The sequence below is a fragment of the Cyprinodon tularosa genome, unplaced genomic scaffold (assembly GCF_016077235.1).
Source record: "Cyprinodon tularosa strain WSP-4 unplaced genomic scaffold, ASM1607723v1 ctg538, whole genome shotgun sequence".
NCBI classification, from domain to species: Eukaryota; Metazoa; Chordata; class Actinopteri; order Cyprinodontiformes; family Cyprinodontidae; genus Cyprinodon; species Cyprinodon tularosa.
In genome coordinates this window covers 46,088-71,207 of record NW_024039272.1, presented here as the reverse complement: position 1 = coordinate 71,207, position 25,120 = coordinate 46,088, and the positions used below count along the sequence as shown (strand labels likewise).

General features: G+C 40.1%; 1 protein-coding gene across 1 annotated transcript in view; it reads right to left on the bottom strand.

Moving 5' to 3' along the window:
* Positions 1 to 24,650, bottom strand: part of LOC119796137 (collagen alpha-6(VI) chain-like) — a 73,848-nt gene extending 49,198 nt beyond the window's left edge. Inside the window, exons 1-8 of the mRNA XM_038304553.1 lie at positions 24,605 to 24,650; positions 22,906 to 23,145; positions 16,652 to 17,200; positions 14,465 to 15,016; positions 8,610 to 9,185; positions 6,940 to 7,514; positions 6,490 to 6,825; positions 3,534 to 3,612 (exon numbers count right to left, since the gene is read on the bottom strand). Coding sequence (XP_038160481.1) covers positions 3,534 to 3,612; positions 6,490 to 6,825; positions 6,940 to 7,514; positions 8,610 to 9,185; positions 14,465 to 15,016; positions 16,652 to 17,200; positions 22,906 to 23,145; positions 24,605 to 24,650 — 2,953 coding nt within the window. The remainder of the gene's footprint in view (positions 1 to 3,533; positions 3,613 to 6,489; positions 6,826 to 6,939; positions 7,515 to 8,609; positions 9,186 to 14,464; positions 15,017 to 16,651; positions 17,201 to 22,905; positions 23,146 to 24,604) is intronic.
* Between the last annotated feature and the right edge of the window lie 470 nt (positions 24,651 to 25,120).

Here is a 25,120-nt window from a genome sequence, read left to right as displayed (position 1 = left end):
ATATATTTCAGATGTTTATTTTGTTTAATTTTGATGATTACAAATGACAACAAATGAAAATCTCAAATTCATCATATCAGAAAATTAGAATATTACTGAAGACCAATAAAAACAAAGGATTTATAGAAATGTTGGCCAACTGAAAAGTATGAACATGAAAAGTATGAGCATGTACAGCACTCAGTATTTAGTTGGGCCTCCTTTGGCCTGTATTACTGCAGCAATGCGGCGTGGCATGGAGTCGATCAGTCTGTGGCACTGCTCAGGTGTTATGATAGCCCAGGTTGCTCTAATAGTGGCTTTTAGCTCTTCTGAATTGTTGGGTCTGGTGTATTGCATCTTCTTCTTCACAATACCCCATAGATTTTCTATGGGGATTAAGGTCAGGAGAGTTTGCTGGCCAATTAAGAACAGGGATACCATGGTCCTTCAACCAGGTACTGGTAGCTTTGGCACTGTGTGCAGGTGCCAAGTCCTGTTGGAAAATGAAATCTGCATCTCCAAAAAGTTGGTCAGCTGCAGGAAGCATGAAGTGCTCTAAAACTTCCTGGTATGTGGCTGCGTTGACCCTGGATCTCAGAAAACACAATGGACCAACACCAGCAGATGACATGGCACCCCAAACCATCACTGACTGTGGAAACTTTACACTGGACTTCAAGCAACGTGGATGAAGTGCCTCTCTTCTTTTCCTCCAGACTCTGGGACCTTGATTTCCAAAGGAAATGCAAAATTTACTTTCATCAGAGAACATGACTTTGGACCACTCACCAGCAGTCCAGTCCTGTTTCTCTTTAGCTCAGGCAAGACGCTTCTGACGCTGTCTGTGGTTCAAGAGTGGCTTGACACAAGGAATGCGACAGCAGAAACCCATGTCTTTCATACGTCTGTGTGTGGTGGTTCTTGAAGCACTCACTCCAGCTGCAGTCCACTCTTTGTGAATCTCCCCCACATTTTTGAAGGGGTTTTGTTTCACAATCCTCTCCAGGGTGCGGTTATCTCTCTTGCTTGTACACTTTTTTCGACCACATCTTTTCCTTCCCTTCGCCTCTCTATTAATGTGCTTGGACACTGAGCTCTGTGAACAGGCAGCCTCTTTAGCGATGACCTTTTGTGTCTTGCCCTCCTTGTGCAAGGTGTCGATGGTCGTCTTTTGGACAACTGTCAAGTCAGCAGTCTTCCCCATGATTGTGTAGCCTATAGAACTAGACTGAAAGACCATTTAAAGGCTTTTGCAGGTGGTTTGAGTTAATTAGCTGATTAGAGTGTGGCACCAGGGGCCATCAATTTTGAACCTTTTCACAATATTCTAATTTTCTGATATGATGAATTTGAGATTTTCATTTGTTGTCATTTGTAATCATCAAAATTAAACAAAATAAACATCTGAAATATATGAGTTTGTATGTAATGTATGAATATAATATACAAGTTTCACTTTTTAAATGGAATTACTGAAATCAATCTACTTTTTCATGATATTCTAATTTTATGACCAGCACCTGTAGTCTGCAGTTCTTCATATATACACACACATCAATTTCATACAGATGGCGTCTGGCTGATACTTCACAGCCAGGTATCGGAATCGATATTGGGGCCAAAAAATCGGTGCAACACTAATTTTAAGGGTAAAAATCTTTATTCCTTTGGCTTAAAGGTACACTATGCACCTGGTGTTGATTTTCCAGCGAGGCTCCCCCCAGAGGGCGAAAGTAAAAGTGCACTGTTGTAAATATGCTCAGCTGTTCTCCTGGTTTCTCCGTCAAGCCAGGCGCGGTTGTTTTGAGCTTAGCAGACAGGCGAACGACTATTTTGTTCCAATTTTCGAGTTTGAAAATTTAGCATGTTTTCATACATTATTTGTTATGCATGTGTCTAAATAACAAAGATTGTAGTTCTCGCCGTAAAGCAAGATTGACTCTCACGATGCACGAGACTTCTCAGCCTGTGGGTGCGGGCCGAGGGCTCCTGCAATTGCAAGTACGGTATTTCCCCTACAGACCACCCTTAACTCACAAAACAACGCTAACACACATTTTTAGAATATGTTTTATGACTTTTTCTGAAACAATTTTTATGATTTTTTACATTTTCTCTGACATTGTCAAAACATGATTAAACCATTTTTATCTGCATTTTAGTTGTTTTTTGCTTATTTTGCTTTTCCAAATTTGTATTTGTAAGTTACGACGGATTATTAGGGCCAGTCTAGGGATTGTTTTTTCTTCTATTTTGAGAATAAAGTCATAAAATTACGAGAATGAAGTCATCATACAACAACCTGTTTCAGAAAGAAAGCTTGGAGCTCCACCCAGCAGATGACGTCCGACCAGCTCCACCAATCAGCAACCAGAGTCCACTTTGACCTCCTGCCCAGTTTGATGCTGCTGCTAAAAGATTTCCTGATTTTTTAAACCGATGCTAAAGTATAACTTCACATGATGCTCCACATTCCTCATTTTAGGGAAGAAAGGGCTTCTTGGAAGAGTTGGCATAAAATAAATAGAATAGAATAACTTTATTCTTGTAATGTTACAACTTTATTCTCATAATGTTACTATATTACTTTATTTTACGACTGGCCCTATTACTCAGTCATAGTAAGTTTAATTTATCATTTCATTTTTATTTTGAGAAGCTTTGAATTTTATCTAATTTATTTATTTTTATTTGCATTACTTGATTTAATTAATTTTACCTTCCTGCACTCTGCCCTTAATGTTGCTCCTGGGCTTCCGTAGTCACTTCCCCGTAGACCTCACAATGGTTTTAATGTTGCTGAGGGTGAGTTGTGTGAAAAGATGCACCATCAAAATGTATTTATTTTTTTGTAAAATTCCGTAATTTATGGTGAATTCTTCGTTTGGTGTTGTTCACTGGTAAAAACTGAAATTTTACCGAGCTGTTTTGTCTCAATTGGGCCAATATTAGCGTATGTGCAGGACAGCATACTTGAAGACAGTTTCTATTTTTTATATATATATATATATATATATATATATATATATATATATATATATATATATATATATATATATATATATATATGTCATCTGCAGGAGAAAATCAATGCACCTAAACGTTGCTTTTAGTGCTTGTCCTTCATGGGCTTACTACACGTTACAATTACACATTGTATACCATAATGCTAGCACGCAAAAGACTAGATTTATGTTTAAATCAGAAGCCCAAAAAGTTAGCTCCTGGAAGTAGGATCCCAGTTCCGGTACAGATCGGACACAGAGGAGTAATAAAATAGAAAGGATTTTAAGGCATTTATTTTCTCAGGAAATACGTTATTAACTTTTAACACGTTATAGTTTAGTTCGCCTACTATTTTTAGGGAGGGAAAACGAAGTTTAGGCTTAGGGTCAATGTTGGATGTGTATGAGCGTGTTCTTCTTCTGCACCAACCGTTGGAAGGAAAATCCTAACAGCTAAACTAGAACTAAGGTGACAAAAGATATAAGAGAGAAATCCGATGGTAAACAGAATGTACATATTAAGCTGGAAATATGGATCAATGTTACCAGAGTTTTGTAGCCGCTTAGATTCCTGCTTCATTCTCATCACATCTTCATCCAGTCCATCAGAAAAGATGATCAGCACCTGGTGGGTAAAGTTGATCAGATAGTTTAACGTGTTGATGAGAAGCATCACCAGGCTTTATACCATCTACCGAAGCTAACATTTGAAGATGAAACCTTAAATGCAGCATTCAATGCTACCTTAAAACCTGATTAGCTTTGTTCAAAATGCGAATAGTATCACATTTTCTCATCTTCATACTTTGGATCTTTCGCTGACATATGGCTTTAAAAATGCAGAAATGACTATTTCCTTAGACAATGAACCTGTCATGATTTGCAGCTGATGGTTGGCTTGATTGCTTATTTCCGTTACCTGTCTAGATCTGGCCTGTTCCTCAACTGATGCACCTGTACCGGTTCCTATTTAAACTTCCTGTTTCCCAGGCAACAGTGCCAGATTATCCTTCAGCCTTTATTTTGCCTGTGTGTCTTTGGTCTCCTGTCAGCTTTGCAGCCTTCCATGTCTGGAACTCTCTGGCAGCTGCTTCTGTTCAGTCGACCGGCCGGAACCATCCCCGTTTTTTGGACTCTGGACTGTACTGTTAAACAGGTTAGTGGCTTGTGCATACATAATCATCCTCTGTCTGATTATCGGACTCACTAATCTGTTTCCCTCTACCAGAGCTTCCAGTTATAGACGCCCCAGCCACAGATCTGCTTGTTTGATTGAAATAAACTGAATTATCCCACTGTCTGTCTCGCCTTGAATTCTGGGTCCTGTGTTCTGAGCTTATTACAGTACCCACTTTGAACTTTAAAAATAAAAACTGGCTCCCTGCTTTAATGCAGAGATGTGATCTTTAAAGCAAAATGCAAGGAAACAGACGCTTTACATACCTACAGGAATCCTGTCTGGAAACAAAAACTTTACTACTGTATAAAATGACCTGGAGAGCAGAGTTCGCTGCTTTTAGATGTTGTCTCCAAAGTCTCCAGTAGCAGAAAAAAGTCTCTAGATTTGGCGCTAGGAGCTTTTTAGAAATCAAAGTGCTAGAGGGGTCTGAAAAGTGGCTAAATATAGCGACTAAAGCGCTAAGTTGGCAACACTGCTCTTTGCATGGTTTGTTTTCAAATGGTTTGCTGCTGTCTGTTTGGACCTTTCTGAACATGTGCAGCAAATGGACTGATCCAATATGGTGGACACTGAAGGGGGGAGACACACTTAAAGCTACAGTGTGTAATTTTCAGCGACATCTAACGTCCAGACTGCAGACTGCAGCAACATGAACGTCTCCCCCCACCGCTTCTCTCCCCCAACAGTACGGCGAGCGTTACGGGACAAAATGTCTTCCACGACGTCGGAATCACCTACCTTCTCAAGTGATGAGGTTTGTTTACATAGATAATTTTACAGATAGTATTTCATTAGTCTGTGTAGGGTATAGATTTCATGTATACTTTAGATAATAAATATACCCGTTATTTTTTCTACATCGTTGTGACGTTTTGGTGAGCTGCTTTGCATGGTGATATAAACAGATGAAGTAATTGTAGTCATTAGTTTAACAGCGAGATTGTGTTCGCTGGAAGAATATATATTCCCCGTTTACAGAGTCCAAGTCATGTTTGTTGCACGGGGGTTACAAGGCGAGGAAGAGGGCGAGGGCAGAGAGGGTGGGGTGGGCGTGCAGCGGTGCCAGCGGGGTGAGAGCAGAGGAAGAAAGGCTTGAAGATCTCCAAAGGAGCCGGAGAGAAGTAACCGAGGTATATATCCAGAAAATTATTTTACAGAAAATTACTGAATCATTACCTGTGAAACGTCAGGGACGTTGCTGAATAAGTATACTGGAGAGTAACAGCATCATCACGCAGCATGTTATTGTTTTAGACAGGTCTGAGCATCCTGTACTCCAAAAACTGCAGTGATATTAGACAATTGTGTGTGTAGGATTAATTACCTGTCCAAGAGAAAACTGGCAACTTGAGCGTCACTTTGAAAACCTTTTTCCTCCATCAGTGACTTCCATCGTGTAAATGCCGTGCCAATGTTGATCTGTGTTTTTTGTCGTTTCTTGTCACGCTTGCGTTTATTCTCGTTGTGTTTCCGCTTCTTAGATGACGGGGGTTCGGTGTCCGCCGCTTTTCGTTGTGATACAGAGTAGGCATGATCCTCCATTCGTCTGATGTTTGGCCACACAGTGCCAAACAGTTTGCAAAGTCACTCACGCCTGCCGCCTTGTTCACCTTTCTTGTTACTGAGGCGCAGTATACCTGCTTCTTCTTCTTCTTTGGTTTCAGGCAGACTAAACGCTTCTCAGGCATAATACTGCCATCTACTGTTCAGTACCGTCTCAGTTCATCTCTCTCAACTTGCCGTAGTTATTTTCGAGCGTAATGGGAGATCTCGCAATCGCTAGTTTGTTGCCTCTGCGCTTGCCGTAGCGCAAAGATGTCTGCCCCCATGGCTGCGAGACCCGCTCCTATGTAATTATAAATAACGAATTCTAAGGCAACGCAAATATTATGGTTAAAAGGCTGAGCTCATAGGTGATGATAAATAACATAGTTATGTATAATATATTAAATTTCTGACTTTATATCCCTGTAATTATTACACACTGTAGCTTTAACATCATAAGCATTCTGATGTTATTTTAGTGAAACGCTTTTTTATCAAAACATAATTAATGTGCACAAATAAGGAATAGTTTTATTAACCATAAATGTAAATGAGTTTTATGGGGCCCTCAGGAACTTGGGGCACTTGGCAACTGCCTAGTATTGCCTAATGGTAAATCCCCCCCTGGCTGTAACTTTCCTAACATTTCACGTGATTTAGATTATTTCTAACACACAAGTGCAATAATTCCCTCTAGATATAATGCAGCTAAAATATTACATTAGAAACTAGGAGACAAAACCCTCAGAGCCTTTTTGATAGAAACCACGGCCTCACCTTGACAGATGCTCTAGACTTAGACCGGAACTTGGCGTTGAATCCACTCAGCAAGGCCGAGTTGATATATGTGGCCTGGGACCAAGAAAAGGTCGAGATTTTCATCAGAACTTCTGGGTTGAAGGCCTCAAAGTTTGTGTCGTACAAGTAGCTGCCATCGGGACTCATGATGCTGAAGGAGATCTTGGTCTCGATTGGAGGCAGGTTACTGAGGTCATTGACGATGGAAATGGAACGGACGATTTCCTGGAGGGGACTAACAATTCTGAGCAGGGGCACATTAGGGGCTTGAGAAATATCAAATCCAATGGCGACATCGATGGTGCAGTTTTCAACTAAAAAAGGAATAGGAGGCAACTTAATTTCCAGCAGGTAAAATACATTAATCTGATGAAACAGAAACATATTTCTCATCTTACCAGGAGTAGGAGCAGGAGGAGTAGTAGGAGTAGGAGGAGGAGGAGGAGGAGATTCATCATTGCAGATAGCCTCCGAAACCTTCTTCTTGAAACTTGGTAGGTTCTCTATATCACCAATTCTAATAACCTTCTTTGGGTCCCCAGTAATCTGCAGAAGCTCGGTGTCATAGATATCTCCAATTGCTATGGCTATTACATCATCAGTAATTTTCCTATTCCTGATCTCATTGCTTACATCCTCCACGTCATCATGGGAATTACCATCTGAGAACACCACCAGGGTCTTGGGCACTGTGTCGCGGCTGCCTCGTGAGGGGCTAAAATAGTCCTTTACAGAGTTCAGGGCCTTACCGAGGTAGGTGCTGCCTCCCAAATATCTCACCTGGCGTACGCGATTAGCTAATTCCTGTTTGTTATAGTACTCATTGAGGTAAAACTCATCTTGAAAGTCTGCACTGAATTGCGCAAGTCCAACATGCACAGTCTTCTCACCAATCTGAAAGTCTTCCACTAAATCTGCTGTAAAGTCTTTCACGATCTTGTGCTCTGCTGTGTTGATGCTGCCGGAGCGATCCAACAGAAAGACCAAGTCCATCTCATCACACGCTGTCAAAGAAAAATAAATAAATATATATATTTATATATAGATATGTATACACTGTGGATTTAATAAATTCTTTTCATCTGAGCCTGTTTTGTTCACAACAAAGTCGTAGGGAAGCAGCTGTTCCAAACGTCGCATTTCCGAATTCTCCTGAGTGGTGCACGACTTTACACGAGTGAATAAAGTGAATGTGATTGGTCGATTATCAAGGGGGCAGGGTTGATGTGGCGGAAGGTTTGCAAGCAAGTTTGATCGTGGGGGGTTTGTTGGAAGCCTCTTGCTAACCAGTTAGCAACTTAGTGCTAGCAGGTTCCCAATGGGAAATTCCATTGGGACCAAGTAGCACTAAATTGGTGACTTAGAAACGAAGCTGTCAAGGAACGCTATGGACAGCGGAAACATGCAAGAGGAGGAGAGTTTAGTGTCGGAGGTCGTGGATGAGTCTCCTCCGTCATCCATTTTTTATTTAGAGGAGGAAAGCGGGGACGAAGATGTTGTGGAAGAGGACGCCAGGGCGGCAGAAGCTTGGTTTAGTGTAGAAGGCTTCCAGCCGTACATGTTTGAGCCCTTGCCTCGCAACGCTGCCAGTTCTGTTAGCTCTATGCCTGCCGAAGACACAGACGTCCATCCCCGTGAACGCTGGGACGCAACTCAATGGGAAAGGAAAGGATTCTGATTTCAACCGTTGCGTATATTAGCTGCGACACATGAATCAAGATGCTATGACCGAAAAAGTTTGATTGACAGATGACCGTTGATATATGATTGGCCAAATTTAGTTGTTCAGGCTGACGTAGAACTAACTGGCCTGCAGAAGGTAATGGAAAAAAAAACACAGATTTTAAGACAGGATTTTTTTTTTTTTTTTTCAAATTTTTGGCACAATATGGTCTGATAAAGAGAACATTTATTTACATGTTTAAGCCAGAATGGTTTGACATTTAAATACGATTTCCCTACGACTTTAAGCTTTTACCAGATGTGTGAGCAGTACATCAGTGGAACTTATATGTGTGGACAGTAAATGTGGGTGACTATCCCTGTAGGGTGACACTGTGTGTGTGCTGTTTGTGCTGCCTCTATTCATGCATTCTTACCTTTTTTGGTTTTGTTGCAGATGATTTGAGACATGTTTCTGTACAGAGTTTCAAGCATCTTAAAGTCCTTCACAAAGAAGACAAGGGATTCATCGTTTCCAGCCATGGTCAGCAGCTCGTCCTCCTTTGCGTCCTCTACTCCAATACTGATGACAGTGATACCTTTTGCTCGCAATGCATCGGAATGCATTTTTAGCATGTCTGTGTCATGGGCTTCCCCATCGGTGATCACCATGAGAATCTGACGAACGTTGAGGTTTCTCCGGCCGCCATTTTTCTCCTCAAAGTACTGCAACGAGTATTCCAGAGCTCTGCCAGTGTAGGTTGTATCATCAGGTGGCTTCATTCTAGTAATAGCTTGACGAACTTCTGCACTTGAGTAATACTTGTTTAGAGGAAACTGTACTTCAGGTGTTTCGGAGTAAAGAATGGCTCCAAAACGTGTAGAGTCCTCACTGACTATGGTCTGGTTCACTATAGAGTCCATAAATATTTGCATGCTTATGAATCTGTCACCTATGCTTCTTGAGCCATCCACCAGGAAGATAATGTCAGCTCTTCCTACCTTCTTACAATCTGTGAGAAGAAAAAGCGAAAACAAAATATCAGCTTGTGTGACACTAAAAAACACCATGACAGACATGGGCAATGTGGAGTCAACAAGTCATCTCCATGTCATGTATTTGTTCTACCCAGCCACTGAAGCAGGTGAGTCCAATCTTCACCGTGAATTAACCTGTGCAGATTGAACTCACCTGGTTAATTGGCTGGGTAGATTAAATACATGACATGGAGATGACTTGTTGACTCCACATTGCCTATGTCTGCACCATGACTGCTGTGATCAGATGGGTTAACAACAGACGGTTGTCACGGTGCATTAATTTAGCTTTAATTTAAAGTGGTTTTCAGAGATACACTCCTGATCATGATCAACTTGCTTTATTTATAATTTATAATGAGGCAGAATCTTAGATTGAAAATGTAAAAAGAAGAAACTGGAGCAGGAAGCAAAACAGAGGAAGATGAATGTCTACAAGTTAGACAGGTTGTTCATCTCCTGGTCTGTGATTTTAACAAAATGGCCAAAAAATGACGTCATCCAGTCGGAATATGGAAAGGTTGGTGGCTTCATGGACAGCTGCAACGCTCATTAAAGCTCACCGACCACCCATCCTCAAACATTTTCTAAAGGATTCAGATCAGTGGGGAAGGTAGGATGGTCTTAATCACATGGATACCAGTAACTCCATTATTTCACTGAAGGCAGAAGTGGAACATATCACCAGTTTCATGAACATTTTTTCCCAGCTTTTATTGTCATTCCAATGTCACAAGTACAGAACAATGAAATGAACTCTCTGCACTTAACCCATGCCCTTGGGGAGCAGTGGGCTGCCATTGTGCGGCGCCCAGAGACCAATGTGGGGTTACAATGTGTTGCTCAGGAACTGCTTTGCCAGTGGTGTAAAAAGTTCACACATTTGTTACTTAAGTAGAAGTAAAGATACTGCAGTTTAAAAATTGAAGTATCACTTGACCTCTTTACCAAAGTAAAAGTGTAAAAACTATGTGCTCTAAAAACAAATTAAAGGAATAGTACACCCAAAACATGATTAGCCTTCATTTTCGTTTGATATCTCAAATGCATCTGGAGATCTGGGAGGCTTCTTGCTGTCTGCTGACATTCAAATAATGGAGGTCTATGGCGCCCGAGACAGAAAGGTCCATAAAAGTCCACAAAAAACGTGTCAATATTCCTCCATACTGCTCGTCCAATGTATTCCAAGTGTCCTGAGTGGGTAGCGTCCATAATTTACTCGAAACAAAGTCATTTAGAATGTTTTTAGAGCATAAACAGTAGTGTATAGGATTTCCTAAAAGCGCGTTCACGAGCCTACGGAAACCGCGGCAGACCAAACCAGATGAAAGTGCGCATTCAGCTCGGCAAAGAACTCATGCTCTTCCTCAACACTGAAGTCCTCAGACATTTTTATTTCGTTGTTTCTTTCTTTGCACAGGTAAACAGCAAATTCCTTCTTCTACGCTTGCATTATCAAGAGCAGACGCTGAATGCGCACTTTCATCTGGTTTGGTCTGCCGCGGTTTCCGTAGGCTCATGAACTCGCAGGCGCGCGCTTTTAGGAAATCCTATACGCTACTGTTTATGCTCTAAAAACATTCTAAATGACTTTGTTTCCAGTAAATTATGGATGCTACCCACTCAGGACACTTGGAATACATTGGACGAGCAGTATGGAGGAATATTGACACGTTTTTGTGGACTTTTATGGACCTTTCTGCCTCGGGCGCCATAGACCTCCATTATTTGAATGTCAGCAGACAGCAAGAAGCCTCCCAGATCTCCAGATGCATTTGAGATATTAAAAAAAGTACTCCAGAGTGTTGTTCAGCATGGGGGTGAGTAGAAAATGAAGGCTAATCATGTTTTGGGTGTACTATTCCTTTAAAGTATAAAAGTATAAAGTAACCTTTAGATGCCACTATATGAACTGAAAGCTCAATTTTTAAGACTATTTCTAAAAGTTCTCTGAGATAGGGCCAAGGATGAGGGAGGTCTTGTTGGTCTCCATCTCCCGATACGCTCTCGCCTGTGTCCGACCTTTCAGACATTTCAACATCTTTTTCTGAATCCCACATTTTTAGCCTCGTGAGACCATCCTGATCTCGCGAGCTTTCAAGGTTTCAGTCGCAGTCAGTCAGATGTCACTGACTCACGTTTTCCAGCCAAAAAGATGCGAAATCTCGCCCAATTTGAACCAAAGTCTATCTGCGTATCACAGATTACCAGTCCAAGGCTGCTACCATGTATTTTGAAATCTTGGTATAAAGCTATAACAGGCTGTTTTTCACTCTGGGTTTAAACACTGATATAACATTAGCGTTCATGTGTTTTCTCATATGCTCGTTACATTTCCGATTACCAAATTATGACCAAAAGTCATTTAATGGAATTCTGATGTCTATTTGCGGCTAGCTATTTCAAAGCGGGTAAAGAATCATTTACTGAAGGTTATTTGTTCCTGATAAAGCAAATAATTTAATAAAGTATTATTTGGCCAAATTGGGAGCGGGAGATCGACAGGCGGATTGGTGCGGCGTCTGCCGTGAAGCGGGCGCTGTACCGGTCCGAAGCTCTTGATTTACCGGTCGATCTACGTTCCTACCCGCATCTATGGTCATGAACTCTGGGTCATGACCGAAAGAACGAGATCGCGGATACAAGCGGCCGAAATGGGTTTCCTCCGTAGGGTGGCTGGGCTCCCCCTTAGAGATAGGGTGAGAAGCTCGGTCATCCGGGAGGGACTCGGAGTAGAGCCGCTTCTCCTCCACATCGAGAGGAGCCAGCTGAGGTGGCTCGGGCATCTGGTTAGGATGCCTCCTGGACGCCTCCCTGGTGAGGTGTTCCGGGCACGTCCCACCGGGGAGAGGCCCCGGGGGAGACCCAGGACACGCTGGAGGGACTATGTTTCTCGGCTGGCCCGGGAACGCCTTGGGATTCCTCCTGAGGGGCTAGAAGAAGTGGCTGGGGAGAGGGAAGTCTGGGCCTCCCTTCTTAAGCTGCTGCCCCCACGACCCGACCCCGGATAAGCGGAGGAAGATGGACGGACGGATGGACGAATGGATGGACATTTGGCCAAATAATGTTTTATTTGTCTAATGGATTTGCATTGTGAATTGGAAGTGCGGTAAGTATATTTACTTGATTACTGTAGTTTTTTTGAGTATCTTTACTTATGTAATATTTTGTCTAATTTTATTTTATGTACTTTTTAATATGCTGGTGAAGGTTCTCAGTCATCCAGGTCAAAGTCATAAAAAAAAAAAAAAGAAAAAAAAAACACTGGACTTTGTTTTCCGAGTTAAAGACATTTTGCTTCCCATCCATAAACATTTTGACTGGACAAAGTTTCCTGAGTGGAGAATGAAACAAGTAAAGTAACAAAGTATTTCTACTTCTTTAATTCTCACCTGTGATTTTCAGTTGTGGATAATTTATTCCAAATATGTGCAGAATTATCTGTTTGACCAGGATTTGAACTCAGTTCAGTCTTTCATTTGTTTTTCTATCACACAGCCAGTGGGTCGTGTGTTCATAAACAATATATGAAAGTCTGAATAATATCTGATTAAACTGCACATTTAATACTCCCACCGGGTTGCATAATAAATTTACTAAAGTTGCACAATATGGCCCTGGTTTTATTTTCATGCATTTATCCCACAGCAGCCATTAGTGGGTTACTGGGCTGCAGTGAATCAGTACGTCCTCCATTTGTGTCAGAGTTCAGGATTCTTGCAGCTGAATCGGCTCAAAGCCTGAAAGCTTGTTCTCTATCAGGGAGTCATGATGGACGCCTGAACGGGAATGACGTGAAAGAGTCAAAGTTATGTGAAATTATTCCCCACTTCTCTGTTTTGTCTCTTGCTCAGCTTTTTTTCTGCTGCATTTTCAAGCCCTTGTTTTACCAGTTTATGATCCGATGTTCTGTCAGATCATCGTTCCTTTAGTCAATGCGCATACTGTATGCAAGATGCATTTATCCCTTTAGTTTTGTACAAAAACAAAACAAAATTTAAACTACCTCAATGGGCGTATTTCCCTTTAGTGATGTGCAAAAGAAAACAATGTAAGGTTAGATCATCATACGCTTTAAAAAACACCAATAAGTAAGTAATTCTATAGATTAATTCAATAGGGATACACGTCCGTCGAGGTAGTTTAAAGGTTTTTTTTCCCGTATGCTCATCTGACAGAACACCGGCACCACAACAGGTTTCATTTCTTCCTCTCTTAAGTTCTTGTTTAGGAGTGTATGAGTGCATCTCACAAAGCCTGAAACATTGCAAAAAAAGCTGAATACATATTTTATTCTTCATTTCAGAAAGTGAAACTCATAGAATACAGAAGATATATAGCAGGCCTTCATTTCTTAAAACTGCGATCAGTACGACCTGCAGATAATAAAAACTTATAGTTCAGGGTTTAAAAAAACAACAACATAAATATCGAAAATAGGGATTTTTTCCTATTTTTCATTTGAAAAAAAAAAAAAATACCTGACATGATGATCTGATTGAGTTTTCTCTGCAGGGAGCCTTCAGAGGACGCTGGGAGTTATATAAAAGAAACCAATTGGGATGTTTTTGCACACTAAGTTTTCTTAAGTTCATGTCTCAAGTGTATTGAATCTTGGGGTGATTCTTCATGCCTACATACTACAAAGTATTTAGTCAGCCACCAATAGTGCAAGTTCTTCCTCTTAAAAAGATGAGAGAGGCCGGTAATTTTCATCATAGATAAACCTCAACTATGAGAGACAATGAGAAAAAAAAATCCAGAAAATCACATTGTCTGATTTTTAAATAATTTATTTGCAAAATATGGTGGAAAATAAGTATTTGGTCAATAACAAAAGTTCATCTCAATACTTTGTTATATACTGATTGTTATATATTGACTATTATACTGTTATATAATGACAGAGATCAAACGTTTTTTGTAAGTCTTCACAAGGTTTTCACACACTGTTGCTGGTATTTTGGCCCATTCCTCCATGCAGATCAGGTATGGTGTTCCTCGCATGGAGAGCCCGGTCCTCACAGGATCTAACTCTTCATTATCTTTATTTCACAATCTATATTATAAAGTAGTTTCACATTCTGAAATAAAGGTTAAAGGGATATTTTTGATATTTGTTTCAGATGTACCTGTTAACTGTGACAGAGTTTCATAAAACTCTCTGATGAAAGGAAAAAGAAACTCATTCAAGATCCTGGAAAATGTTAATTAATTCATTGTTCCTTACCAGATGCTCATGGTTCAGTCTTACCTCTTTGTGGATCGCAGAACTTCAAGGCCAGCATGCTGTCCAGTTCTTGTATTAGATCAACCTTTACTTCATTAACCACTCTGTCTGGAGGTCCGCTGATCTCAGTCAGCTGGCTGTAGCTACCGTCCTGGGCATCAATTGAAAAGATAACCACTCCTTTTTCCCTCAGAGCCTTTGCAGGACCTCTGATTTCATCAACTGCTTCACTGAATGTTATCAGCACCAGGTTCTGCCTCAGTTTGGGTCGTCCTCCTTCAGATTCATCGAAGTACCTTGAAACCTCACTGAGGGCTCGTCCGGTTTGAACGCCTCCATATAACTGGTTCATCCCATTTATGGATCTCAGGATTTCGTCTTTCTGACCCTTCAGAGAAAACACTAATTCAGCGTCATCGCTGAACTGCATGACCCCCACATGAACGCCGTCTGGGCCGACAATAGACTTGTTGATGACAGATTTCATGAACTCTTTCATCTTCCTAAAGTCCTCCGCAGAGATTCTGTCAGAGCTTTCGGTCAAAAATATTACGTCGCTGGGTGAATCCTTACAAACTGGAAACAGAAAAACAAAAATGTCTGTTAGTACCATCCTGTAAAAGGCGGCCCAAATAAAACTGCAGGGTCTAGTTTAATAGCTCAAAACTGCTGGAAACACAGGTTCTATTTCTATATTAGATAAAACCTGAACCTGAATATATGATCTTCAGCTGAAGATAATCTTGGGTTCTAAATCAGGACAACAGTCCAATGCAACAGCTATGGTCCAAACCCTCCAATGTGTCTGAATTAATTTAATTCTTTAAGGCAGAGTTTTAAAGTCCTCCTGAGGGACGCTAGAGACATTTGATGGCAGCTAATTCTGCCAAAATGGGTTTAGTACCACCTACCTTTTTATAGCTTGTGCACAAAGGTGTAAAAATTAATATAAATCCTACATGCTTCTGATGTATCTCCTTTGAAAGCTAACACCTTCTAGTTTCTGGAGATATGTGTGCAGACTCTAGGTTTTAAACAACTAGAGCTATGTGACTTCAATAATGACAAAAAAAAAACCTTTTTCCACTTATATAAAAAAAAAAGGATTTTTTTTTTATTACACTTGTTCTTCCTGTTGTGGACAATAACTCTTTAAAATTCCAGCTCTCTAGTCTTAAGCATTGCATCTTACGCATGTTAAAGTCCAAATTTGGACCAAATGTTGCAAACTGGATTATTTGAATTTTATGACTATTTGACACATTTCACTGTTTTGATTTACACAATTTTTTCTTTACCATATTTCCAATTTTGAAGCATGAAATTCTAGGGATGCACGATATAATCGGCTCCCTATCGGTATCGGCCTTAAAACTGAATATCGGACATCGGCCACCCCACCGATATTTAACCCGATATTTGATCAACTTCTAAGTTTTTAAATAAAAAAAAAATACTACTTCTTCTTCTTCCTCAAAAACTTCTTTTTTACAGACTTTAAAACTTCTAAAGATGAGGGAAAACATTTTGATACATTAAAATATCCCAATATCTTCATATGCTGATATATTGCCATTTTAAAACACCATATCAATCTCTTTTACTAATGAAATATTGCTATATGTCATCGTTATGCTACGAAATCCCCCGAAAATTCACCAAATGTTGCCATATTTTTATATGTTGATATATTGACGCGGTATCGATCTATTTTACTAACGAAATCTCACAAGAATTTGCAAAATATCACGAGAGTTTGTAACAGAACGATGAAATTTCACCAGATTTTGAAAGTAAAATAGATCGATACCGCGTTTTTAAAAATCTATTTGATATCAGCATATGAAAATATATTTGAGTATATTATTTTTCAAAGTGTCAGAAATGGATAACAAAACTGCTATTTTCAATGACTACTTATTTTTGTCCAGCTTTAACATCGGTATCGATATCGGTTATCGGCTACATGAGTTTTAAAATATCGGCATATCGGATATTGGCCAAAATCCCGATATCGTGCATCCCTAGTTAAGAGTTTAGGGACCGGTTGCTTTGTTTTTGCTAAGGAATGATCTTAAATCATTAATCATATCACATCTGAGATTAACATTTGTTTTAGAATCTGGAACATTTGAATGTGACAAAAAAAGAAGACAAACTAAACATTTAACAACACTTTACACCTCCTGGCAGTGCAGCTGATGTCCTCACCTGCTGAACCACAGATTGGTCTTAGAATATCGCCTTTGATCTGCTTTAGCAAATAATAATCCCTGATATAAATTGTCCGCTCTAAGTCCCCAGAAATCTCCTGCAGCTCATCTAGGGGTGAATCCTTTAAACCAACAGCAAAGACGGTGACGTTTTGCTGCCTGAGTTTCCTTGCTGGTTCTCTGAAATCATCGTCAGACTGTCCTGCAGTGACGAGGATCAGGTAGGTTGGAACGCCGGGCGTTATCAGCTGGAAACGAGAGTCTATGGAATCCAGGGCTCCACCCGTCCTCCTCCCGCCCCCTTGGTGGGTAACCTTCTCCAGAACCTTGTCCACATCCAAAACAGATGATTTTTTGGTCAGGTAGAATTCTAGTGTCTCTAAGTCAGAGTATTTGACCAGCCCAATGCGAATATTATTGAGTTTGATGCGAAATGTTTTAATGAAGCCAGCCATGAAGTCCTTTGTGTCAGCGAAGTCTCTTTCAGTGACGCTGTCTGAGTCGTCTATTACGAAGAAGATATCTGCTTCATCTTTCTGGCCACATGCTGTAAACAGAGAGAAATGTTACAGGTTAGACGATTCAATGAGCATTTGATCAACGTGATGCATATGGATGCAGTATGAGCCATCCATGGAGTTCATGTTTCAAATAGATCAGTTTAGTGTTTTTAGACAGACACCAAACGTCAATACAGCCCTGAAAAAATGTCAGATTTGTATAATGAGACCCTGATAATCTAATAGCAGTTTCCCTACAGTTAATGTGGCATCAATCCTGAGCAATTGGCGGCATGGCGGCGCAGTGGTTAGAACTCTTTCCTCACAGGAAGAAGGTCCTGGATTCGAGTCCAGGTCTCAGCAGGGACATTTCTCCCCATGTCTGCGTAGGTTTCCTCCAAGCGCTTTGGTCTGGATTTTGATGTTTGAGCTCGACACACGCACCGGCGCATCAGTGTTGCTGGACCCATCACTAGTAATCAGTACTTTTGGATTTAATGGATTTATGTTTTTGGATTCTTGCCTCTGTTACCCTTTTTTTTTTTAACCACCTTCAGCTTTAGTGTCGCCCTCTGGGTCCTGTCAACCAGGCTAATCAGCAGATTGGGAGCAGGTGTGAACAGAGGGGTCTAGAAGGGAGCTAGGGAAAAGGAGACTGACACAAGAGGGCAGCAGAGGGCAAACAAGAAATACCTATGAACACAAATACCATCAAAAACAACTAGAATAACACAAAATGGAAATAAAAGCAATGAAAACTCAAAGATAAAACTTAAACAGAACCAAAACCATTACAGATCCTGAGCTTATGTGACTCAGATACGTTCGGCTGAGTCAACATGTCTGCGGGAATTAACTGACCCCTCAATACAAGCTAAAAGCCTCTGCTTAAAGGAATAGTACACCCAAAACATGACAGTTTATTTGGAGATCCTTTTTTGCATATGTTTATTCCAGGAATTAGCCATATCCCAAAGGTTTTTCTTGTATAGTTGTAACTGCTGGAGTGACTGTTTCTTAGCAACAACTGGAGTTAATTCTAATTTATGTTTTATAATGCTGGAAGTTTGTTCTGTGAATTTAGAGCTGATGCACATTTATTTTCTGTTTCTGTTTGTAGTTTCACTCAAAGCTTTCATTGAGCTTCCAACACAATTGTTCAAAATTGTACGAAGACCGTAATAAAGGTACACAGTGTATCTAACACGTAGTGATAACAGTATAGGCCCTATTACTCAGTCGTAGTAAGTTTAACTTATCATTTCATAATTATTTTGAGAAGCATTGAATTTTATCTAATTTATTTATTTTTATTTGCATTACTTGATTTAATTAATTTTACCTTCCTGCACTCTGCCCTTAAAGGAATAGTACACCCAAAACATGATTAGCCTTCATTTTCTACTCACCCCCATGCTGAACAACACTCTGGAGTACTTTTTTGATATCTCAAATGCATCTGGAGATCTGGGAGGCTTCTTGCTGTCTGCTGACATTCAAATAATGGAGGTCTACGGCGCCCGAGGCAGAAAGGTCCATAAAAGTCCACAAAAAACGTGTCAATATTCCTCCATACTGCTCGTCCAATGTATTCCAAGTGTCCTGAGTGGGTAGCGTCCATAATTTACTCGAAACGAAGTCATTTAGAATGTTTTTAGAGCATAAACAGTAGTGTATAGGATTTCCTGAAAGCGCGTTCACGAGTCTACGGAAACCGCGGCAGACCAAACCAGATGAAAGTGCGCATTCAGCTCGGCAAAGAACTCATGCTCTTCCTCAACACTGAAGTCCTCAGACATTTTTCTTTCGTTGTTTCTTTCTTTGCACAGGTAAACAGCACATTTCTTCTTCTACGCTTGCATTATCGGCAGAGCAGACGCTGAATGCGCACTTTCGTCTGGTTTGGTCTGCCGCGGTTTCCGTAGACTCGTGAACGCGCTTTCAGGAAATCCTATACACTACTGTTTATGCTCTAAACTGGCTTAGCATAGTGAGGACTGGTTTAGCATAGTGAGGACTGGTTTAGCATAGTGAGGACTGGTTTAGCATAGTACACTGGAAAAATGATCTAGAAATAAGTAAAAATGTCTTAAATTAAGTCTATTTACCCTTGATTTGAGTAGATCAATCAGATAGTTTGCCAATGGAATGAGTTTTTTTACTCTTAAAATGAGATAATTTGATGATATGCACTGGAAATAAGACAACACAACTGGTTTTTCATATTTTAAATCTAAATTGTCTTGTTCCATTGGCAAAATGTCTCTTTCATCTCCTCAATTTAAGAACAAATGCACTTTTTTTTAAGAAAAAAATGACTTATCTAGATTTAAATTTTTTCCAGTGTGAGGACTGGTTTAGCATAGTGAGGACATTTAGATGCTGGAGAAGCTAACTTTTTCCGTCCAAGGACGTTGCCAACTCTCGCTAGAAGTCACTGAATGACCTCATTGCCTAATTTGCATAATATATATATATATTTTTTAACTTTTTTAAAAACTTTTTCTTTTCCCCTTGTGGTCCACAAAGGAGCTTAAAAATCATAGTGAAACATCAACATTTTGAACCATAACATTTTTTACATTACCTTTACAATCTAAATGGAACAAAAGAATACCACAAAGAATCAATGACAATGTGAGCAAATAATGGTAATTATTGTTAATTTTTTTTTTATTAATAAGATTTCACTGCACACACAGGCTGTGCTCGCCTGCTCACAGAAACAGTGGGTCCAGTTGGTCAAAGCTCTCTATGGCAGGTTCAGCAACTGAGGGAGCTGACTCAGCGTGATCAACCTGCGCCGTCAATCCCTGCTCATGCACGCCGTTCATTTACGGTCTGGAAGCTGAGGGAAAACATGCCGTGGCTCTGACTGCAGCGCTCAGAGGGAGTGCTAGGGAAGCGGGAGAACGGGGTTCAGATGGGGGAGGTGCCCAACAGCAGACACCAGGAATTTCGCTAGATTTGTCGCTTTTTTGAAAAAGAGTCGCTGCAGGGCTCTGAAAAGTCGCTAAATATAGCGACAAAGTCGCTGAGTTGGCAACACTGGATCATCCAGTCAGATTGATTCAAAGTTTTCTATCTAAGGAAAACCAGCTGATTGCATCGACTCATTGACTCTTCAGCAATCCCTCACACTAAGCATGCTTGTAGCGACAGTGGAGAGGAAAAACTCCCTTTGAACAGGAAGAAACCTCCAGCAGAACCAGGCTCAGTGTGAGCGGCCATCTGCTGAGGCCCACTGGGGTTCAAGGAGACAGAAGCAGACATAGAAAAAGAAGCATAGATACAAAAGGCAACTGTCAACCAGCTCCACAGGCGGCCCCGTCCAGGAAACACACAGCCAGGCAGACGAGCTCCGAGCCAGCTCCCATGTCAGAGGATGAAGAGAGCACATCCAGTTAGGTTTATTTTTTATTTTTGTTTTTCTGTGCAATGAATTTACATCTTAATATTTACTTTTTGGTTATATGTTGAATTTCTTATTTATTCATTTAAAGTAATTTATGGTCTTAAGTTATGTTTTGTAAAGTAGAATAGCCATAGCTACGTTGGCCCTGAAGTGCAAACTGCAACTACAAATCTAAAAGCGCAACTACATTAAGGAAAACACAATTACATTAACCTATCAGCTGATTGGACGACGGGTCAAACGGCGCCGTTGTCCAATCAGCGATGTCTCATGTTTCCCACTGGTACCTACCTTTTCCGGTAGGTTAATGTAATTGTGTTTTTCTTAATGGAGTTGCACTTTTAGATTTGTAGTTGCGCTTTGCACTTCAGGGCCACCGTACAGAGCTGTAAGTTCACTGGAAGATGGTTTTAAGCTGTTGGCTTTCCAATGGCTTTTATTTAAAAATAATAATAATAATAACATTTGCAGTGATTCATTCAAAACCTTAAAACCTATTTTTTATAATACATTCATGGATAGTTGTATACCGATTTTTCCAAGATGTGAGCAGTTTCACATCACCAAATGAGGTGTGTTTATATTTGTAAATGTTCCCCTTCTAAGCTAGTTTGATTCATAAGACGCCATATTTGATCTGGACGACTGAAGTAATGAGAAAAATACATTCAAATAAAAACATTTAAAATATTCTGCATTTGTTTTGTGAAGAAGTTTGAGTTTTCTGAACTTTAAAAAATATAAGTAATTTAGTAGTTTAGTTTATGAGCTTTCTAAAATGATATTTTTGGTTACTGTATAATGTTTGAATTTATAAACGTTTATCTTTTGAATACCATATCATCCTAACAAATTATTATAAAGAAATAAAATAAATTATACAAATTACAATATGTTTTAAATACAGAGCACGCACAATTTTTATTTTTAGTGAAATAGTTATGTTTGATTGTTAATTAAGTAAATGTTGTAATTCAAATTTAAATATTCTAAGTTATTCAATCAAAAACTGTGAGCTAATCAGTTTCCAAAAAAATATTTGCGTATTCTGAACTTGTTCGGGTTTAAAGAACCAACGTTTTTATTACCTCTGAGGTTTCTGACTTTAACCCAAAGCGATTAAAGGTAATTCAACATAGAAAGAGCTGAATTTTAATGCTTTCAGTGAAATCCTCACTATGTTTGTAAATTACTGTAAAAGGTTACACTGCAAAAACGTTCTAGAAATAAGAAAAAATTTCTTAAATTAAGTGTATTTACCCTTAATTTAAGTAGATAAATATGAGGATTTGCCAATGAAATTAGTATCTTTACTCTTAAAATAAGATAATTAGATAATATGAACTTGAAATAAGACAATATAATTGTTTTTTCTTATTTTAAATGTAAATTGTCTCGTTCCATTGGCAAAGTCTCTCACTTTCGTCCTCATTTGGAGAAAAAATGCACTTTAAGAAAAAATTACTTACTTAGATTTCCATTTTTTGCAGTGTATAAACCTGCTGTGCAAAATATTTTCAAAATAAAAGATGAAAGTACTTTCAGCCTGAAAGTATAATTTAAACTGGATGTTTAAAGCAAACATTCGTCGTCTACAGCTGCCTCTCTATGCAGGCTGGGGTCAAGCTGGCAGATATCTCCTGCAGCCACAGGAGTTCATCCTACAAGTGCACTTTTTGTATCTAAATATGTAAAATAATAAAAGAGGAGAGCAGCTTCTGAGAGCTTTTCAGGAGAAAATGCAGAAAGATTTAAACCCAGGACCTTCTTACTGCAACACAGCAGTACTAAGAACCATTTAAACCAAACCAGGGATGGAAAAGCAGAACAAACACCGACTGAAATGATCTTAGAAATCCCACAAAAACCCAAAGAGCATCAGTCCTGACAGGAGCAGCACTGGATGCAGGTCAGTGATGAGCAACAGGTGGAAACAGAGCGACCTGCAGACAGCAGAGAGGAATCTGAGGATATCCAGAGACAACGACTGGGAACTGGAAACCAACCATAGAGCAGGAGGAGAGGAAAAACACAAAACCTGAACAATTCAGGAAGAAAACTGAAAAACTTCCTGACATCAGGACACAGAATGTGCAGTTTATTTAATATATATATATATATTGTTTCTATTCAATCAGTTTTAATAGCAGGATATTTCAGCTATTCAGATTTATTTTGTCATTTAAATTCTGGAGGTTTTGAAGGAAAAACTCTGCAGACCTAAAGTGAGTCACGGTTAATGTTCAGCCAGAATCAGAGCGAACAGGTTTCCTGTGGAAAGCACCGCAGGAGAGCCAAGATATGGAGTCACTCACAGTTCTGCTGCTGCATCAGTACCATCTGCATCCAAACCCCGGAGTCCCTCAGTCACAGAGCTGCACGGCTGCTTCTGCTGGAGATGTTCAGGAGGTGGAGGCAGATGAAGAGACTGCTGTCCGGCCGTCCAGCTCCTCCTCCTCCTCTGCTCCATTTCCCAGGAACCCTGGATGTAGGCCAGGCATGCCCTCCAACCCAGGCTGCCATGAAAGCTCTCCCAGTCAAATTGCTTCTCTATTTTTATTGGACCTTGGCACAGCGCTGAACAGGCAGAGCAGAAACCAGTTTTGTTTGTTCCAAATGTTGCTCTTTAACAGCTGATAACTGCACTAATTGCTTACTACCAATCACAGTTTAATGATCCGTTGGTACGGGCTCACCTTTACAAGCACATGATGAACACTGAAATCCCTGAAACATGAAAACATTGTTAAGCTGTCAAATGTCTTCTGTTGTCAGAGTCTCTTAGCTGCAGCAGCTGGATCCAGATGTTTCTGCAGCTTGGATCCAGAACAAAAGGTTTTTGGCAGCAGAGAAACACTAGACGCTTGAAAGTGATTATTGTGTGGTTTTTTTGGATGGGGGAAATGAGCAGACTGTGTGCTGGGATAACGAGGAGCAGAGATTTGGAAGAATAAGGACAGTTCCAAGGAAATTCTGCAGAAAACCCATCAAGCGATTCCAGAGTATTGACAGGCGGTTCACATGAGACAAAATGAAGAATTGAGCATTTTTACTTTGAGGTTTACGATGTTTCCAGTTTAGATGTTTCCATTTTAAGAAGCTCTGATGTCATTACTCTGTGAACAAGACATATAGGAAGCAGTTCAGGTCAACTTTGCATGTGAAGAGATAAACCTGGTAGTAGCAGGGGCTGATTTAGGAAATGTGGGGCCCTGGGCAAAGACAGGCAGGGGGCCCCTTTGAATAGAGAACACATAAACAGCCCCATTCTCCAGATAGAGAAATGTTAATAGAATAGACATCCATGATCTGTTCTAGGTTGTGTCCCTCTCTTCTTGTCCCTTTTCTTCTTGTTTTCCTCTCTATGTTTTGTACTCAGCTGACTTTTCATGCTGTCTCTAAAGGAATGAAAGATTTTTTCCAAGCACTAAGCTCACTTAGCTGATTGCTCCTTCCTGTGTTTCCAAAAAGGCCAAAGTAAATAACCCAGTCCTTCTTTTCACTGTAGACAAGCCATGATCTGCTTATCTGTTCTCCATTTTTCATTTGGATGAAATAATAGCTGCATGAATCATGACAGCAGACAAGATAGAGGAGAGCAGGAGGCGGGGTTACCAATCTACTCGCTCTGGAGAGCAGAGTTCGCTGCTTTTAGATGTTGTCTCCAAAGTCTCCAGTAGCAGAAAAAAGTCTCTAGATTTGGCGCTAGGAGCTTTTTAGAAATCAAAGTGCTAGAGGGGTCTGAAAAGTGGCTAAATATAGCGACTAAAGCGCTAAGTTGGCAACACTGCTCTTTGCATGGTTTGTTTTCAAATGGTTTGCTGCTGTCTGTTTGGACCTTTCTGAACATGTGCAGCAAATGGACTGATCCAATATGGTGGACACTGAAGGGGGGGGGGCTGAGACACACTTAATATTATCAGCGTTCTGATGGCATTTTAGCCAAAGGATTTTTATCAATAACATAATTAATGAGCAGAAATAAGGAATAGTTGTATTAACTATATATGGAAACAGAGTTCCTGCCTAGTTTTACCTGATGGTAAATCCGCCGCTGTGAAAGGCATTCCCAGACTGGCCATAGGGAGACTTGGGAATATTCTGGAAGCGCCAGCCTGGGATTGGTTTCCTGGCCTCCTTCTCCTTCTCCATTTTTTTTTTTTTTTTTTTGTGGCGACAGGCCATTTAGGCCAGTAGCATGTGAGGTGGGAAAAACTGATAAATACTTTCACCCTGAAACTGGTGCCAGCTGCTGCAGTGGTGTGTGGAGGTAGCAAAGTGAGGTTAAGGAGCAATGCACTGCAAAAAATGCAAATCTAAGTAAGTCATTTTTTCTTAAACTAAGTGCATTTTTTCTCCAATTGAGGACGAAAGTGAGAGACTTATCTAATTATCTTATTTCAAGAGTAAAGACACTAATTTCATTGGCAAATCCTCATATTTACCTACTCAAATTAAGGGTAAATACACTTAATTTAAGAAATTTTTACTTATTTGTGATCATTTTTGCAGTGTGCACTGCAAAAAATGGAAATCTAAATAAGTCATTTTT